At 34.4% G+C, this 18,087-nt stretch overlaps 4 protein-coding genes across 10 annotated transcripts; 2 read left to right on the top strand and 2 right to left on the bottom strand.

The window, feature by feature from the left end:
• Positions 1-684: 684 nt before the first annotated feature.
• LOC111281299 (BES1/BZR1 homolog protein 4-like) lies at positions 685-3,916 on the bottom strand. 2 transcript variants are annotated; one of them, XM_022869022.2, is made up of 3 exons: positions 3,472-3,916; positions 1,154-1,917; positions 685-1,064 (listed from the first exon to the last, which is right to left on the bottom strand). In XM_022869022.2, exons 1-3 carry the CDS (start codon positions 3,685-3,687, stop codon positions 1,061-1,063), a joined length of 984 nt encoding a protein of 327 aa, XP_022724757.1. In that variant the 5' UTR covers positions 3,688-3,916; the 3' UTR covers positions 685-1,060. The 2 variants fall into 2 exon arrangements, with proteins under 2 accessions (XP_022724757.1, XP_022724758.1); XM_022869023.2 differs by having other exon boundaries at positions 685-1,917; positions 3,472-3,895.
• A 4,305-nt stretch (positions 3,917-8,221) lies between these two features.
• Positions 8,222-11,038, top strand: LOC111280464 (heat stress transcription factor A-4c-like). 6 transcript variants are annotated; one of them, XM_089757487.1, is made up of 4 exons: positions 8,290-8,560; positions 9,219-9,324; positions 9,447-9,696; positions 9,794-11,038. In XM_089757487.1, the coding sequence occupies exons 3-4, from the start codon at positions 9,481-9,483 to the stop codon at positions 10,787-10,789; spliced, it is 1,212 nt and encodes a 403-aa protein (XP_089613613.1). In that variant the 5' UTR covers positions 8,290-8,560; positions 9,219-9,324; positions 9,447-9,480; the 3' UTR covers positions 10,790-11,038. The 6 variants fall into 6 exon arrangements, with proteins under 6 accessions (XP_089613614.1, XP_089613613.1, XP_089613617.1 ...); XM_089757488.1 differs by lacking the exon at positions 9,219-9,324 and having other exon boundaries at positions 8,222-8,560; XM_089757491.1 differs by lacking the exon at positions 9,219-9,324 and having other exon boundaries at positions 8,308-8,560; positions 9,802-11,038.
• Positions 11,039-11,537: 499 nt separating this feature from the next.
• LOC149510639 (transcription repressor OFP5-like) lies at positions 11,538-12,959 on the bottom strand. The gene has a single exon (XM_089757486.1). It carries the CDS (start codon positions 12,897-12,899, stop codon positions 11,649-11,651), a length of 1,251 nt encoding a protein of 416 aa, XP_089613612.1. The 5' UTR covers positions 12,900-12,959; the 3' UTR covers positions 11,538-11,648.
• A 1,567-nt stretch (positions 12,960-14,526) lies between these two features.
• Positions 14,527-16,214, top strand: LOC149510638 (uncharacterized). The gene is made up of 2 exons (XM_089757492.1): positions 14,527-15,067; positions 15,388-16,214. The coding sequence occupies exons 1-2, from the start codon at positions 14,981-14,983 to the stop codon at positions 15,760-15,762; spliced, it is 462 nt and encodes a 153-aa protein (XP_089613618.1). The 5' UTR covers positions 14,527-14,980; the 3' UTR covers positions 15,763-16,214.
• The last annotated feature ends 1,873 nt before the right edge of the window (positions 16,215-18,087 follow it).

The following is an 18,087-nucleotide window of genomic DNA, read 5'->3' as shown; positions in this document are numbered from 1 at the left end:
TGCTATCATCATTGTTTGATCAACTTAAAAAATCTTGGAAATCCAGGAATGCAATTTTTGAACGTAGCATATTCTAAGAGAATTAATTCTGAAAATGATGCAGCAAAACGACTCTATGCTGATGCTGCGGCAGTCGTTTGTCTCCAAAAAGAACATTTTATTGCCAAATAATGTGATGAAAATTTCAATCTGATGATCTTTTTTTTTTTTTTATTCTTTTGATCATTTTGGGATGCCTTTTCCCTGACCAATAAGCTGGACAATCGCTTTTCCTGCTCGAATCACTAAATGCTCTGATCAAACTAGGCCAGGTAGAACACCTCAATTTATCACTCTGATGAGATGCTGTTGCCCCAATGTATTTTTTAGTTCAACAAGGACATGCCTCCTACTGATTTGTCTCAACTCAAACCCCAGAAAAAGGTCAATTGAAAAGCAATTATTTTCGAATTTCACTGTTAGCTTAGCTCAGTCTGCGTGTATACTTTGATTTCTTCGGTCAGGGTGGTTTTTGAGTTGCATTTCAAAAACAATGAACTTGTTGAAAGGAGAAGACTTGCAGATTGAATGAAGATTGATTCAACCAAAAACACATCACAAGTTCATACAATCACTAGAGTCCAAACTTAAGATGCGATGAGAAATCTCACGCATTTAAAATCACTTTCAACCACAAAACCACGATTACACCAAACGGCTAATGCAGTTGTCAATGCTATTACTCGAATTTCTGTTCAGATAGAAAAATATGAAATGGATGAATGAACTACACTTAAGGAGCAAATTCACAGCTATGAGCTATTTATAAATTAATCTTTCGTTTCTCTTTTGGTTGAAAGGAGAGATGGGGTGGGGTAAAGGGGTTGGAACTTGGAACAGATGCTTCAAGTCATTGTACTAACTCGATAGTACAGTTGCCAACGCGAACACAGATCTTTGATTTTGACACGAAATTTAACTCCTGGTCTAGAGAAGAGCGAAGCCAAATGAAGACCCACGGAGAATATTCTCAACCTCTTCCACAAGTGCTGCTTGATTATCATTCTCATTTATTGAAGCTCTATCTGCTCCTTGGAAACAAATCATTAGACAACAGAAGCAGCATATGAAAATTTACGTGCAGGCGCAAAACCATAAATCGATCCCAAATTACCTGGTTTTTGAATTTCCAAGTGTAAGCTCAAGATCATCGGCTACACATTCCTCGTGGATCTTTTCTCCTTCCCAAGGCTTCACTAACCATGTTACGTTACTGCCAAATGCAAACTCAGCAGCAATCGCATCAGACATGGGAACATCCGATGTTTGATCAACACCTGCAGGAAATGCTGGTGAGCATGTGCCACTTTGCCCAGGAGTCCACATTCGTGAACATCCACCTGATAAAGCCTCATCTTTAAATCCAAACGGGTTTCCAGAGACAAGGCTGAATGTAGGGGATGTTGGCCCACTTTGGGGTATTTCAAGTCTGGAAAGCCATCCTGAATCAGGAAAAACCTGACGGCTAGGACTTGGTGGAGTGGATGAAGGAAGGTAAGAATAACGCTGCACAGGCCAAGCTGAGCCAGCAATCCTTTCATCCCAGTCATTTCTTGTTCGAGGAGTCCGGGAAGTTGGGGAGCTCAATGGTGGGGTGACAGGAGCACTTATGGACCCCCCAGCAATGTAGAGATGGTGAGCAAGCTTGGATGAAGCTGAAGATGAGCCAGAGGAAAGGGTTTTGAGCCACGGGATTAGGGAATTGGCATCAGCATTGCCATTGGCATTGGCTGTGTAATGGGATGAAGCTGGGCTTGGGAAGGAAGATGAACCAGGACTTGGATTGTAAGATGCACAAGGACTTGGGTGATATGATGAGCATGGACTAGCTGATGCAGAACCACCTACGATGTCCATGCGATCCACTGGTTTGCATCCCTGCAGAAATGGAAAAAAGCAATTGGCTGTGAGACAAAATTACTGAAACAGCTCTAGACGTTGAAGCAGCTATAGCAAAATACATAATCCTCTCAAGACCCTTTTTTTCTAGCTTTCTCATCACCTAGCTCATTATTACATGATAATGGCTGAAACATCATGAATACTAAAGTAATTAATTTCTTGCAAGAAGCTCATTATCCCAACTGACAGCAAAAAAGATCGAACCTGTGATTGTCCCACGGGATATAGACCTCACCGTTAGTATCTGTATCTTAATTATAATCAAATTCATGTTCATGCACATGGTAAGTGACACGAAAGCCATCATTAAAACTAGAAGTCAAAGTCGAAAATGCAGATATACTTCATTTTATTACCCCCCCTCCCCTCCCCCCCCCCCCCCAAAAAAAAAAAGTTTCTGAGTCTAATCTTCAAGTCCCTAAAAGTTTACACCTTTAACAAATGACCAACTTTGCCTCAACCATTTGGCTTTAACAACAAGGACAAGAAAAGAACAATTCATGGTGAATTATGAATATAAATCATTTTATATAACTACTAGTCTTCATTTTGCCAAACATTAAATGCGACATTTTTGTCTTTAAACCATTCATAGGGTCACATCTGGTGGATAAAAGCACGATGGGGCAACATAGTCATTGCAACCCGACAAAACTTTGGTAAAATGAGAAACCTAATGTCAAGTACAATGGCTTTAGTTACATAAGCATAAATGTATAATGCACCATAAAAACACGCTACCTCTGCCAACATGTTTGATGTTTCCTATAAAAGCTTAATCAAAACGACATCCTCACGCGCTTTACCCTCCCCCCCCCCCCCCCCCCCAAAAAAAAAGCTATTTAAATCTCATCATAAAAGTGGAATCCAAGGATTCGATATCTCCTTTTTCTCCTTGATTTTTCATTAACACTGATTAAAAAGCGTAGTCAAGCCAATAATACCGGAAAATTTTTTTTGAAAGGAAATTGACCTTGAATGGAAATGACCAAAGTGACCTTGCTTATTCCACCTAAACTGACGACGTCTATAGTGGCATTTTGGGAGAAGAAAAAGACAAGAGTGTAAAAGGGAAATATCAGTTTCATTAAGGCAAAGTGTAAGTTTCAATCTAGAAGATGGATAGTGTCATCGAAATGACGGAACTACCCCTGACTGAAATGCCTGCAGTATATTGACAGACTAAAAACGGCAAGTTTTTATTGATCGACACGGGGCGTTATCGTCTCATTACATAGCAGTTCCGATTAAAGCTGTCTGAAACAAAGCTTCTTCGTCCTTTTGCTTCACGGATGCCGAAACAGAGACAGAAACAGAAACAGAAAAACGAATCTTTGACAGCCTTCTTGCTTTGTGCTTTCCCCTTCCCTAACCAACACTACAGATTTAATCAAATCTCAACCGTTCATCGAGAAAACAAAGACGATCACTTGCTACATAGAGCGTATTCTATCATCCTTCTCTACCTTTATGCTAAAATACTCAAGTATACAATAAAAAAGAAGTTAATAGTTTAGTTATTTGGTTTACCTTTCTGTAAGTGGTACCGTCTTCTTCGACGGTCCAACCAGCTTCGTTGCAGAGAACTTTCAAGACCTCGTTGTTGTCGCAGTGCTTCGGAAGCTTGTAGTTTCCATACATTCGTAGCCCCGCAAATATCTTCGCCGCGAACGCTCGCCTCCTCCTCTCTCTCCGCTTGTTGTTCTCCCTCTCCTTCCACGTCGGCATCCTCGTCCCTGACGTCATGCTTTAAACACCTCCTCCAAACAGCGGCGACGTCAACCTCTTTACTTCATGTCATTTGAGAGTCTTATTTTCTCGAGAAACAAACGGAGAGAGGAATTAAAAAACAAAGGATCTGACGGTTTTTCTTTTTAATACTTTTTTTTTTTGAGAGGGAAGTGCTGTTAAATGAAGGAGATCTAGGAAAGGGTGCGGCTAAATACAAGGGAGGAGTTTAATTGGCCATGAACGATCCTTAAAATTACGAGAGAGCCACCTAGTAATATGCAAAAGCTTTATTCCGGGATCACGGGGGAAACACGTGTTTAGGCTTTTTAAAAAGGTTCCCCTCCCTCCAGCCACAATGGGAAAAAAGAAACAATAATTAGAGTTATCGACGGATAGGGTCTGAGACTGAATTTTTTTTTTTGTCTCAAATTAGATTTGATTTTATTTTTATTAAATTTGAATTTAATTTAATTTAATTTTTTTATTTTTTAATATTTAAATTTAATTTAATTTGATATTATATAAATTATATTTAATTTGATTCAAAATTAATAAAATATTATTTTTTTAAATATAAATATTTAAATATATAAATAAATAATTAAAAAATAATTTTTTATAATATCAAATTAAATCAAATTAAATTTGCTTAAAGTTCGATTAAATTCAATCTCAATTTTTTTTAATTTTATTTGATTTAATCTTATTCAAAACTTAATTTAAAAAATAAATCGATCAATGATATCTAATCGATCAAATCAAAATCTGTTTAAAATTGATTGAATTGTCAACCCTAATAATAATAATATTTTTAAAGGCAAAAACGGTTTGATCCGCAAAAAATTGTCTTCTAAGCTTTAACCATTTTGGTTTTAGAGCTTAGACATTTGGTTGCTTATGTATCAGTAATTACTAACGGATTTATAATTTTCATTTTACTTATCATATGTAGTAAAGGAAACTCTAATGTAGGAAAAATGGGCTAAAGCCAAGAATTAGAATTAGAGGTTAATGTGTTAAAAATTCATAACAATTGTACAGTAATAATACGGATAAAAAAAAAAGAGAAGGAAATGGTTTCAAAAATTTTTTTACTATTAAAGAATTAAAGAAAGAAAAGAGAAAGTAATCTATTGATGGGACATTGGGTGACTATATGCGGCGGGGCCTCATTGCATGCGGAGGGTACGGTGGCCGGCTGAGTTGACTGACTGTCACATTTGTCAGTGATTATGTGGGTAAATCCCCGTACGTTGGATGGCTGTTCTGCTAGTAAACTTTACAGTTAAAATCCGTAACTAATAATAAATCACGGTAAATCTACTGTATCTTTTTTCTGTCTGATCTGCAGTACTGCTCCGCTAGGGTAGGCTTCTTTGGCCACCTCGTCTTCACGTGACCATGTCTACCACCAATCTGGACCTCTGCCCTCTTAGCATATTTTGGGAGTGAGTTTGCATAATTAGAAGTGCCAGGTGTTTCAACCTTGTTGGTGTTAAAGGGCCCACCCTGTTATACTTTCGCGCCATTTTTTCAACGAAAAAATATCACTTATAATTATTAATTTAATTAATTAATTGTAATTTAAAATTATATAAAATTTATGATTGAATAATTATAATATTATTATAAAAAATATAGATGAAAATGAGTTTTGAATTGATTTTTGATCCAACCTTCCCCTTATTTTTTTTAAACTTTAAATCCTATTTAATTTTAAATTAAATTGACTTTAAATGAATTTTAGATCTTGTATTAAGGATGAGAAAAAATAAAAACTTGATTTAAAATTATAATATTTGGATTAGATTTGATTTTTTTAATCTGTTTGAATTAAATTAATATATTAAATCTATATATTATATTTGAATTATATTTTAAATTAAAAAAATTAAACTAAAATATATTTTTTATTAATTTTTAAATATATTTTTATAAAAAAAATAATTATTTTATATCTAAATTAATTTAAATATATTAAAATAATATACAAAAAATAAATTTAAAAAAATCAATAAACTAAATTTAATTGAATTGATAGAATTCGATTCAAATTAAATTAATTTTTAAAAAAATCAATTTAAATTCAAATCAAAATTTAAAATTTTATAATATTATATATTATTTAAAATATATAAAACGAATCCGATTTGATTCAAACTGATATCACTTCTATCTTATATAATGAAATAATGAGTGAAATGAAAATCCCATATAAGAGATCATAATTCATACATTGAGCAAACATTTTAATAGTGTCAATCAAATTTGTTTTTATTTGAGTTTATTAAAATTAAAATTTTGATATTTTATTAATAAATTACATTATTTATTAGGTTTCAATCAAACTTGATTCAATTGAATTTATTAATATTTTTATTATGTATAGTAAATATTTTATCGTCTTTGATGTCAAATTATGATATATTTTACATTTGTAAATAATAATAAAAAATATATTAAAAATAATGAAAACAAGCCAAATCTATGAAGGGATTAATTGGGTTAAATCGTCATAGAAAATTCCCTTAATTAAATTAAATTAAAGAAATTTAAAAGCACTTAGGACAGGATGTGGGTCCGGTACCTCAACAGTTCGCCGCGGACTCCGAGAGGACATATTAAATGAATTTAAATTGATCCAGTTGAGTCCACCTCCCGACTGCTTTTAGCCATTTGGCCATAGTAGCTGTGGTGCTGTGGCTGCTTTGCTTTTAATTTTTGTGGCTTCTTTTCCATTTAGCAAGGCACCAATTCCGGGAGGGAATGGGATTGCACACTTTTTCTTACGGTAGTTGTTGAAATGTGGTGGGGCCCGTCAAGCCTCCCTGGTCTAAATCATATCCGTTAAACTGATGGGGTCACGTGATGCCGGATATGCCCGCCACCCACGAGGCATCGCATTTTTTTTTTGCATTTCATCCCCAACGGTGGGAGAGACTGCCTCAAAGGCCCCATTGTTTGGTACATTGGCTTTTCGTTTCTCATTTTGCTTCCCTGCATTTTTTTTAAAATTAAATAAAATTATTTAATAAAATATTTAAATACTAAAATAATATGTTACAAATTCTAATAAATTATAAAATAAAATCATTTTATACATTTTATCTTATATTTAAATTATATTATATTTTAATTAATTCAATTAATTTAAAATTTAAATCAAATTAATCAAAAATAAAATTTTTCTTAAATTATATTTATTAATTAATTAAAATTAATTTGATAATTAATCAATGAATTAAATTAATTTGATCAATAAGTCAATTAAAACCGATATATGAAAACCTTGTGAAGATCTACTCGTTTTATTTTACGCTGCCAATGCCCACTTGATCTTGTTTTAGGAGTGCCAGTGACCTAAGCCAGATCAAAAGTCCTTTTGGACTAGATATTTAAAAAATACTAATAATTCAACTCAATCACTATTTATTATTCATTTTGAGTTTAATTCAATAAAAATTTATCTTATTTGCCGTAAAAAAATTAATTTAAAAAATAAATGAAGTATTCTACTAAACCCAAAGTTTGGGCCAATCAAAGGAATTACAGGATGAACCCAAGAAATGTTAAATTTTCATATGGGCTTTACTCTGCAACTATACAAATATTAAATTTTCATTTTGGGTAAAGACGTAAATTGCAAGAAAAGGATGATCCATTTCATCTCTATGGAAACTCCGAGAACCAAAACAAAATAACAAAAATCAAAACTTCCCCTAATTATTTTTCTCGTTACGTCAATTTCTATACGAGTATTTTAAGTCATAACCATCCGTATAACATTTTCTTTTTTTTTTTTTTTTGCCAGAACCGTCTATAAAGTGTTAAAGTTAGAGATTTAAAAAAATTTTAAAAATAAAAAATTAATTCAAAATCATAATATTCATTTAGAATAAAAATGAGTTTTTTTTATTTATTTTAGTTTAAATTTAAAAATTAAATGTTTTCATATCTAAAAATAAAAAATAATTATAATAAATTAAATCAAATTATATATTTTATTAATTCATATATATTTAAAATTTTTATAAAAATAAAAATTTTATATCAAAATATATTAAATTTTTTATTAAAATAATATATTAAAAAATTAAAATTAATAAATTAATAAATCAAATTAAATTCATAAAATTTAATTCAAACCGCGTCATATAAAAAAATTTTATTCAAATTCAAATTAATATTTTAAAATTTATAATATTATGTAATATAAAAATAAATTGAATCCAATCTACTCTAACTTTTTATGTACACGCAATTTAAAAATAATTTGCTTGAAGTCCCATACTCTTATCCAAACAACCAAATCCCTTGAATTTCTAACTTTGTACAGATTTTCTCACCAAAGTCCCACGTCACCCAGCACGTAACATCCATATAATTTCGGGTCGGTGTATAAATATTATTTTTTAAAATTTTTATTTATATTTAAATAAATAAATAAATTACAAAATAATAAAATTTATTGATTTTTCACATTTTTATTTGTATATAATTAAAATACAAATTAAGAAATATGAACGAATCATTCCTTCAAAGTCAATGCTACCTCGCCGTCAGTACTCAGCACCCTTCCTTTTTAAGTTTCAACGAGAATAATACTCCTACTAATACTAATTTTTTTTTTTTTGAAAAAAAAAATAGAATCGTAGAAAAATATCTCATATTTTCTACTATTCGCGGTTGAAAGAACGAGAATCGGCAATAGCCTCCACGCAGAAAAGGAAAGAAACGAAAAGAAATACGTTAAATTTCCATAATTGTTGTTTTGTTGGCGAGTTTCCAATTTTGGATCATCAATTCATAATCGTCATCTTCTTCTTTGGAAATTTGTCTTTTTAATTTTTCTTATATTTTGTTTTCTCTGTTTCTCTCTCTCTCTCAGGTAATTACAACTCAACTAACGCTCGTGAATCATTTGTTCATTTTTAATTATTGATTTATTTCTTCTTGCTTTTGCTTCAAGTTGTTTCCTTTTGTTTTTCTTACTTTTCCATCTTCTGTTGATTTCTTTTTTCCAAGAAAATGAAAAAAAAATGTTGTAATTATGGTTTCCAACTGATAACAGAATCAAGGAGCTTATTTTCTTTTTTTTTTTATAGTTTAATTTTAGTTTTAATTTTGGCTTTGGTTTGAATACTGGCGCTTTATATAGCTATTGCATGTTCAAAAACTTGGTGGGCTTTGGCTTCTCAATTCTTTGAATATCGATAATGTTTCTTTTTTCAATTTGAAGCTGGAAAAACCTTGAATGATATATAGTTTGTGATTGGAGGACAAATGGGTTTTGTTTTCATTGAATTTTGGAGGAGAATTTAGGGTTTTGAATTGAGGTTTTAGGGATTTTTAGCTGGCTAGATTGAAACAGCTGACATCTTTTTTTTATTATTAATTAATTTGGGTTTGGAGAATTTTGGGTGTAAGGGTTACTTGATTGCTCTGAAACTTTTTCTCTTTTTTGGGAGTTCAATAAAGCTGTTGCTTTTCATACATCCAAGTTTAGATGTAATTGTTAAGGGTCTGATCTTGATTGAAATTTGTAGATTTGGGAAATTGAGAGTCATGAATTAGGGCCTTTTGGCAAGTTATACATTCTGGTTGATAAGGGATTACCATCGTTGGTTGCATATGACAGAAGGGTGGTCAAAGGTTTGTTCTTTGATTGATATTGATGTTTGGAGTGAGGATGTTATTTTCTTATGTCTGAGAGTTTGATTTATGTAGAAATTATTGCAATTGATTGATATTTGATTGCTGGGAACTGACTTTAGGGGTTTTGAGATTACATATACGGGAATTTTTGATATGGATGACGCTCAGGAGAGCTCAAGTTCACTCCCTCCATTCCTTGCAAAGACATATGAGATGGTGGATGATCCTTCGACAGATTCTATTGTGTCCTGGAGTGCAAGTAATAAAAGTTTCATTGTATCGAATCCACCAGAATTTGCAAGAGATTTACTTCCAAGATACTTCAAGCACAATAACTTTTCTAGCTTTATCCGGCAGCTTAATACATATGTGAGCCACTTGTCTTTTATCTCCCCACATTTATAAATTAATTACCTTTTTTGTTTCTCATTGTTGCTTGAATTGAATTATTTCCTTATTTTGGTAGGGTTTCAGGAAAATTGATCCCGAACAGTGGGAATTTGCAAATGAGGATTTTATAAGAGGTCAGCCTCATCTTTTGAAAAACATACACAGACGCAAACCAGTACATAGTCATTCCGTGCAGAATCTCCTAGGTCAAGGAGCTTCTCCATTAACAGAATCAGAGAGACAGAATTTAAGGGATGAGATTGATAGACTTAAGACTGAAAAAGAGTCGCTTGTTTTTGAATTAAAGAGGCATGAACAGGAGCGGCAAGGATTTGAGATGCAAATGCGGCTTTTGAGGGAGCGGTTGCAAAATATGGAACGACAGCAGCAAATAATGGTGTCTTCTGTGGCTCGAGTCTTGCAGAAACCAGGACTTCACAAAGATCTGACACCACAATTGGAGACTAATGACAGAAAGAGAAGGTTGCCTAGAATTGCTTACTTATATGATGAAGCTGGGATTGAAGATAATGAGACTGGCAATTCCCTAATTGCTAGAGAAAATCCAGATAGCACATCATTGCCCAACATGGAGCCTTTTGAACAATTAGAGTCATCCATGGTGTTTTGGGAGAATGTGGCACACAGTTTTGTTCAAACTAACATTCAACTTAATTCAAACCTAGAATTGGATGAATCAACAAGTTGTGCTGAAAGCCCAGCTATATCTTGCATACAACTTAATGCTGATGCTCAACCCAAATCCCCTGGGATTGACATGAACTCTGAGCCTGCCATTGCTGTTGCTTCGGAGCCTGTTACAGGAAAGGAACAATCTGCAGGAACCACTGCACCTGCGACAACTGGAGTTAATGATGTTTTTTGGGAACAATTTTTGACTGAAAATCCTGGTTCAATTGATACTGAGGAAGTTCAGTCAGAAAGAAAAGATTCTGATGCCAGAAAGAATGAAAGCAAACCTGGTGATCATGGCAGCTTTTGGTGGGGTATGAAGAATTTAAATAACCTTAGAGAGCAGATGGGGCATCTTAGTCCTGCAGAGAGAACTTGATATTGGTTGATTATTTTTATGGCTTTTGATGCATCAATATTTCATATGTATTAAATCTAGGTATGATTGGTTTGATGTGGAAATAAGTAGATAATTCATGTTTGAGTTCATCTTCTCGAGCATGTCATGGTCTAATGTTCACGACCATTGTTCGTTTAGTGATTCACATAGCTTTTTTTGACTGCTTCAATATAGTTTAGCTTCACATATTTTTGAGAAATAACATCAACTTCAAAGCTTGAACCTTCAGGTACATGGTTTACATTATAATCCTTCTACAGTATATATCTCAGGCTATTGAATGGCACTGTGGCTTCTTAAGGTGGTAGAAAGGTTTCCACTTTCCCCAACAGGCTATTTAGATTTATAATAACAATTGGCGGTATTAGAAAGGAATATTTAGTCCTCAACATAATACTCTGCCGTGTTTGCTAGTGCACTCTATGTTCGATATATCTGTTTTTCAACTGAATATCATCCATATCATGTGCTGCTCATAACTGTGAGCATTTTCCGGTGTGTGTTAAGGCAATTTAAAGATGCAGATGAGTAAAGTATCTATGTTTGTGGCTCGGTTCCTGTTTTTCTCAGCGTTAGTAATTAGAGACGAACACGTTTGAGCTGGTTTCAGGGTTTTGTTTTTTCGTACAAAAGCAACGTTTTTGAGGTTTTGCATTTGCGTGCTTGCATGTCATGTCGCTTCTAGCGAAAAATTAAATATCAAAGCAACTAGCAGACTCTTAAACTATGAATACAAAGCTAAAATTATAACTTGATGCAAATTAGAAGCATATGTTGCAGGAGTAACTGTAGAAACTAGAAAGCCATTTACAATTTTAGTCATAATTACTTGAAGCTATTAATCAAAGTAACATTGTTCATTTTGCAAGTCTGTGTCAGAACTGGCCTGATCCAGGTCGAACCATACCTGCTGAAATACTTTGATGATGAGGTCATGGTATGCATCAGAATTTAGTGTCAGATAACAAGCCAAGAGTTCTTCTAGTTCTTCTGGTTGACTGATCCTTTTCTCCCTGATCATCTCTATCATTGAATCTCTAAAATCCTTCTCTGGATCAACTGAGCATTTCACCATGGCAAAGTTCTCCAATCTGGTCCTTCCGCTAATTGCGGTCTGTTTTGCTGCCTTCATCTTCAATTTGGCCTTCTTCATGTCTTCAATAGCTTTTATTTTGCAGATTTCAACTCTGGAAGCTGTTCTTGGAGAAAAAACCTGGACCTTGTTGTTTTGCTTCGTTCTCCTCCTTGGCAATTCTCTGCTCATGTACAGAGATTTCCTCTGTTTCTCACTCTTCACTTTCACCTTTTCATTTTTCATTTCTTTCCACTTTTCCCCATCTGAACTGAACTTTTCTGGAGAAAATACATCAGTTACCGCTAATTTCTGAGCTGTGAATGCACAATCGTCTTTAATTGTTGTTAAATTACAGGTTCTTGGATTCATGGTAGACAAATGTTGATGCTTTCTCTGATAATCACCTGTCAAATTCAGATTCTCCCTTTCAATAATTGGAATTGTTCTTCCAGGTTCCAGATCCAAGTTGTTCTTTTCTAATGATTTAGCTGATTTATGCTGTGCTTCAACTGATTTACTTTGCCTTTTCAACCTTTTCTTTTCCATAGCTCTTTCATTTTTCTTCTTCAACTTCAAGTCTTTCTGGGTTATCATCCTGCTCCTTGGTAAAATCTGCGTATCCCTACGAACTTCTTTCTTCTTCATTACATCACAAGCCATGTTGCTGAACGTCTTAGTTTCTGCAAAACCAAGCTCATCATCTGAATCATACCAAGCTGATCGGGACGCGCTTTTACTAGTCTTTCCATCAGCACCATCTTCTCCAAATGACAGTCTCCCAAAAGCCTTAACATCGCTATTGTAGAATCTTTCTCTAGCACCAGCAAACCTTGATGAGCTCACTGACACAGAATTCCTCATCTCCTTTTGCTTCTCTTTTGCAGGTTTTGGTTCAGAATCAATGCTCATTCGCTTGAATGTGGAAAGCCATGCAGTGGGGAGCACACGAGAAAGTGAAGGAAGGCGAGACGAGAATGAGGATGAAGAAGGTTTTTTTCTTCCCCACTTCATCATTAAACACCCGAAGAAATTCAAGAAGCCTGTTTTTTGGGACGTGAGTTATTTGATTTGTTAAGGTTTATAAGGTACAAAGAAGAAGAAGCTGATAAGAAAACTGAATTTGATGATAGTGGAGGGTTCTAGCAGTTAGGGGACAGTTAAGACTGTTAAATAGGAAAGTGGGTTTCTTACTGGTTTAATGCCAGTTTTTGTTGGTTTTTTTTTTCAAAAGAAAGGCCCGCCCTTAATCCCGTGACCACTTCGCCAACTTTTTCCCCTTTATGGTTTGTTCTTGGAGAGAAATCAATTCTCAGTAGGGGGCCCTCTTGGTCCCTCCCAGAGGGAACAAACCAAGTTCATTTACAAGAACTACCTAAAGCAATGTGTTCCTTCAACTCGATATCACAAATTTAGTACCTGCAATGCCAACAGTTACTAGGGCTTTAATATGGATGCAGGTTTGTGTACAAGGAAAATTGGCATTCCTTCTTGGGTTTTTGTGATTTGGGTAGTTCTTCTTTTTAATTTTCAATGTAACAATCTGATATTGTTATGGTCTTTGATGATTTAAGGGATTCAACTCTTTAATCTTTTTCCTCACTTTTGTAAGCAAAATTCGGTGGGTTGTTCCCTCTTTAGCTTTTAGCCTTTATTTTTGCTACCAAATGGCTTTTTCCCCTGTGATAGTCAAACATTGTACAATGCATTGAATTTTTTACTTCATCTACTGCACCCTCTTTTGGCTTTGAGTTTCCTGAATCAAACACGCTATAATGGAGAGTTTACTCTAAATCTGGCAGCAAAGTGGCCTGCATTTGTTTCTTTGTTCGTCTTTAACCATTTCCCCATAAATCCAACAAATACTGCTTGTGCCATGTGATAAGGAGCATTCAAACTTTCCTCGTTTTCACAATATTGAGGCTAAATCGAATGGGCTAATGGGCAATAAGATCACAGTGATTAAAACGAAACCAACCATCTTAATCGTTTATGTCAATCTTTTCAATATCTGTCAGTCTATCCACACCAACACCAAGCGATTTATTACGAGACTTGTGGATAAGGGTTTTGCAGCGAATGTTTTATGGCAATTAAATCATTAAGACTTATTGAAGAAGCTCGATGTTTAGGTTGGCTAAAAGTTATATATTGCTCCCATCTTAGGGAATCAAAAACAGCATGCTCCCATCTATGGACTTCCAAAAGGCAGAACAGATAGGGGTTCCATTGTCAGTTTCAGTTCACCCAACAGATGTAGCTGCTATTACTAGGTTGGGTTCTGCTGTTTGCTTGTACAGTTGCAGTGCTATGAATAGGTTATCTGTCTTACTTCAGGCACAAGACTGACGTACCTAGTTTTGGTTTTGTAATAAGAAAGTGCAGAATTTTGGTATGGTGAAGGTTGTTATCACTGCTATAGTAGTTATTAGCAGCTATGTCATAATCCTATGTCTTGCATGTAAAGGGTAATTCGTGTATTAAAGCTGTATTAAAGCCTAGAACAGGCTCAAAGAACATTTTTTAGTATAATTCATCGTAGATTAAATAGGATTATGATATAATTTGGAAGTAAATTTGGTTTGCGTTCTTGTCCTTCTCTTACTGGTAGAAAAATCAGTTTCAACAAAAGCTTAAGCATCAAACCAACAATTTATGAAACAGAATGGTTACCGAACCAACGGCAGAAGTTGTGATTTGTTAACCTCTACAGTCGTCAAAGAAAAGCAAAGAAACAAAGGGCATAAGAGAAACAGTAGGTTTCATACAATCATAAAAAAAAAAGTTGTAATAACATGAAAGCACTTTTCTAAAGACTTTCATTTCCACATTCATTCAACTTCAAACAATTCCTTTCCGTGCATAAATGCATTGGAATGTGAATGTGCATGAATTGAAGTTTGTTTGATTTCATGATCCATCAATGGCTAAGGGTTGAAAGCCAAGTAGCTTATCTCCTGTTCTTAGTTTAGTGGTGGCTTTTCTTTGGAAGGACGGTAATGCAGGTGCTGAAAATGATGAGTATTTATCAGCAGTTGTGGATCCAGGAATGAGAAGGGATAGCTTAAGGTTGGCAATAGAGGAGTGGAACCAGTGCAATGAGGTTGGAGGAAAGGTTCCACACATGGGCAGCCCCAGAGCTGCAGACTGCTTTGACATATATAAAGCTTCTCAATTCGAAGAAGGTAACCCTTTTTTCTTCTTTGCTGCTTCCATTTATGCTTCCATTGGGATATAACTTTAGCCGGTTCAGTGAAAATTCTTAATATACCACCAATAAACTGGTTTCTGTTTCTCTGTGTTCTCATTTCTGCACTTTTGGTTGCAGTGTGATGTAAGTAATTCTATCATTATTTTTGGTGCCAGTTGAATTCTATCACAGCGTTTATCCATTTAAAATGAAAATAATTACGAGAGCTAGTTGAACCCTAATAATGTCAGTTGATGTAAAAAATTGCTTACCTTGAGAAGAATGAATCTATTAACCGATTTTTCTTTTAAGCAGCGTGGTAATAGGTCATGCAATGAATTCTTATCCCATTTGATTAATATCTGCTCCCGTTGCAACTCGTTGCCCTATGTATTGGTCCACAGAGTCGCAGAGGATGATAACAAACTAGGAGTTGGAGACCCTTTTCTTGGAGTGCAACCAAATGCCCTTGTTGATGTGAACCTGTATCCTGCAAGTAAGGAACTTTACCTAGGCTCTAAATGCCAAGTTCAAGACACCCCAAATCCATGGCAGTTTTGGATGATCATGCTTAACAGTGGCAACATGGACACTTTTGCTGCCAAGTGCCCCAAAAATGGTCATAAAACAGGACCATTTGGTCCTGATAGTGGGTTCCCTTGCTTTGGAGAGGGATGCATGAATTGTTAGGAAAATGAGGTCCAACCTCATGTAAGTAGTTTTGGACCAAGTAAAGGCCAGGGGCCTTGATCTTTTATTTTACACAGAGCCCTAGCTACTTAATAAAAAAGAGGTGGGGTTGTTTTAAGTGTGTGTCGAAAACCAAGTAGAGAAAGAAAAAAAGCCAAAAAAAGCAGAAAGAAAAAAGAGAAGGGAGAGTTGGTTGAACAAAAGTCGATCTGTGGTCCGATTGAGTTGAAACATTGTCAGGAGGTTTATGATTCAGAGTTCTACATTCTGAACGGTGAAGATCGGGTTTGAAGCTCTCTAGGAACAAATCCATGATATATTTGTTGAGTCACTTATTTGGTGAGATTTCTCCAATTGTTTTCTTTAGTTGTTGTTTAGCTCTAGTTTTAGCTAGAGAAGAACTTTGTATACCTATTATTTGATAGTGAAGATTTTTCTGGTGGTCCATGATTTTTTCCCTCTACACTGGAGAGTTTTTCACGTAATGTGCTTTATTTTTTCTGCGTTTTTTATTATTGATTGTTGTCTATTGCTTCTGTATTGTTGTGATTATTGCTTCAGGAGCAACAAGTGGTATCAGAGCCAGGGTTATTTTGAAACATCAATACAGAAGTAACCCAAGATAGAAGTAAATTTTGTTTGAGATCATGGAGAGTGATACAGGTTTCATGATAAAATTGACAGCATCGAATTATTCAATTTGGAAGCCTATGATGGAGGATCATCTATACTACAAAGATTTGTATGAGCCAGTATTGGATGATTCGGCTAAACCAGCAAATATGAAAGATGAAAGCTGAAAAAAGCTAGGTAGAAAGACGCTGGCTACAATTAAAAATGGGTTGATATCAGCGTGTTCCATCATGTAGCGCAGGAGTTAGATGCTCACATTATTTGAGAAAAATTAGCAGCATTGTATGAGAGAAAAATATGTATGAATAAAGTTATGCTTGTTAAAAAGCTTACAACTTTACAGTATAGGGATGGACGATCTATTACAGAGTACTTGAGTGATTTTTAAGATATATTTAATTAGTTGACTACTATGGAGCTTAAGATGGATGATGAAATGAAGGTGTTATTTCTTTTGGGTTTATTATCAGACAGTTGGAATACTATAGTTGTGACTGTTCTTAATTCAGCTCATGATTATAAGGTGACATTGGAGATGATAAAAGATAATATGCTTAATGAAAAAGTAAGGCGAAAAGATGTAGACCCTGGAAATCAAACTCTGGTCATAGAGAACAGAAGTAAAAATATCGACAAAGGTCAGGACTCAAAAGGTCGTGGTAAGTCTAAACATAGATCCAAGTCTAAAGGTAAAGTGAAGTGTTTCTATTGTGGTAAGGCAGGTCATATAAAACAAAACTGTAAAATCTTAAAGCAAGAGTGAAAAGATAAGAAAAGTAAGAGTTCAGATGATGGCAATGTTACAACAGTGAATTCAGATAGTGATTCAGTTACTTTAATTTGTACACATGGTGATTGTAATCATGTTAGTGATCCCAGCATTGAGTGGATAGTTAACACAGAAGCGGCATATCATTGTGTTCCTAAGAAAGAGTTGTTTATAACTTACAAAGCAGGAAACTTTGATTGTACCAAAATGGAAAACAAGAGTGTGTCATGGATTGTTGAGATTGATGATATTATTGTACAAACTAGTACAGGCTACATGTTGACTTTGAGAGATATTAGATATATTTCATATATGAGAATGAACTTGCTTGCTATTAATGTCTTTGATAATGAGGGATATGAAAGTCGATAAAAGAATGGACAGTGAAATCTTCTCAAAAGATCTATGGTAGTTGCAAGGAAAAAATTATGCTACACAATGTATAAGACATGGATGCAATTGAACGGTAACCAGGTAAATACCGTTGAAAATGATGCTTCAGCAAACTTGTGGCACAAGAGGCTGGCATACATGAGTGAAAAAGGGTTACAGGTTTTGACAAGACAGTCTCTCATTCCTTTGACCAAAGGTATGTCTCTCGATTCATGTGATTATTGTTTGTTTGGTAAACATCATAGAGTTTCTTTTTGTAAAAGTTCCCAGAGAAAAAAAATAGATTGAAATTAATTTATTTCGATGTATGTGGTTCTATTGAGGTTGAGTCATTAGGTGGTAGCAGATATTTTGTTACTTTTATTGATGATGCTTCACGTAAAACTTGAGTGTATATATTGAAATACAAAAGTCAGGTACTGTAGTATTTTTAAAAATTTCATGCCATGGTTGAAAAGATGACAGGATTATCCTTGAAGTGTATTCAAACTGATAATAATAGAGAATACACATCTAAAGGCTTTGAAGAG

The sequence above is a fragment of the Durio zibethinus genome, chromosome 28 (genome assembly GCF_047325235.1).
Source record: "Durio zibethinus cultivar Kanyao isolate XHJ-2024 chromosome 28, ASM4732523v1, whole genome shotgun sequence".
Taxonomy (NCBI): domain Eukaryota; kingdom Viridiplantae; phylum Streptophyta; class Magnoliopsida; order Malvales; family Malvaceae; genus Durio; species Durio zibethinus.
This window is presented reverse-complemented; position numbering and strand designations above follow the sequence as displayed.

Coding starts and splice junctions, on each gene's coding strand:
- LOC111281299 (XM_022869022.2), bottom strand. CDS start 3,687: ATGACGTCAGGGACGAGGATGCCGACGTGGAAGGAGAGGGAGAACAAC. Junction 1,918..3,471: donor ACGGTACCACTTACAGAAAG/GTAAACCAAATA, acceptor CCATTTCTGCAG/GGATGCAAACCAGTGGATCG.
- LOC111280464 (XM_089757488.1), top strand. CDS start 9,481: ATGGATGACGCTCAGGAGAGCTCAAGTTCACTCCCTCCATTCCTTGCA. Junction 9,697..9,793: donor TCCGGCAGCTTAATACATAT/GTGAGCCACTTG, acceptor TTATTTTGGTAG/GGTTTCAGGAAAATTGATCC.
- LOC149510639 (XM_089757486.1), bottom strand. CDS start 12,899: ATGATGAAGTGGGGAAGAAAAAAACCTTCTTCATCCTCATTCTCGTCT.
- LOC149510638 (XM_089757492.1), top strand. CDS start 14,981: ATGAGGTTGGAGGAAAGGTTCCACACATGGGCAGCCCCAGAGCTGCAG. Junction 15,068..15,387: donor AGCTTCTCAATTCGAAGAAG/GTAACCCTTTTT, acceptor TCTTTTAAGCAG/CGTGGTAATAGGTCATGCAA.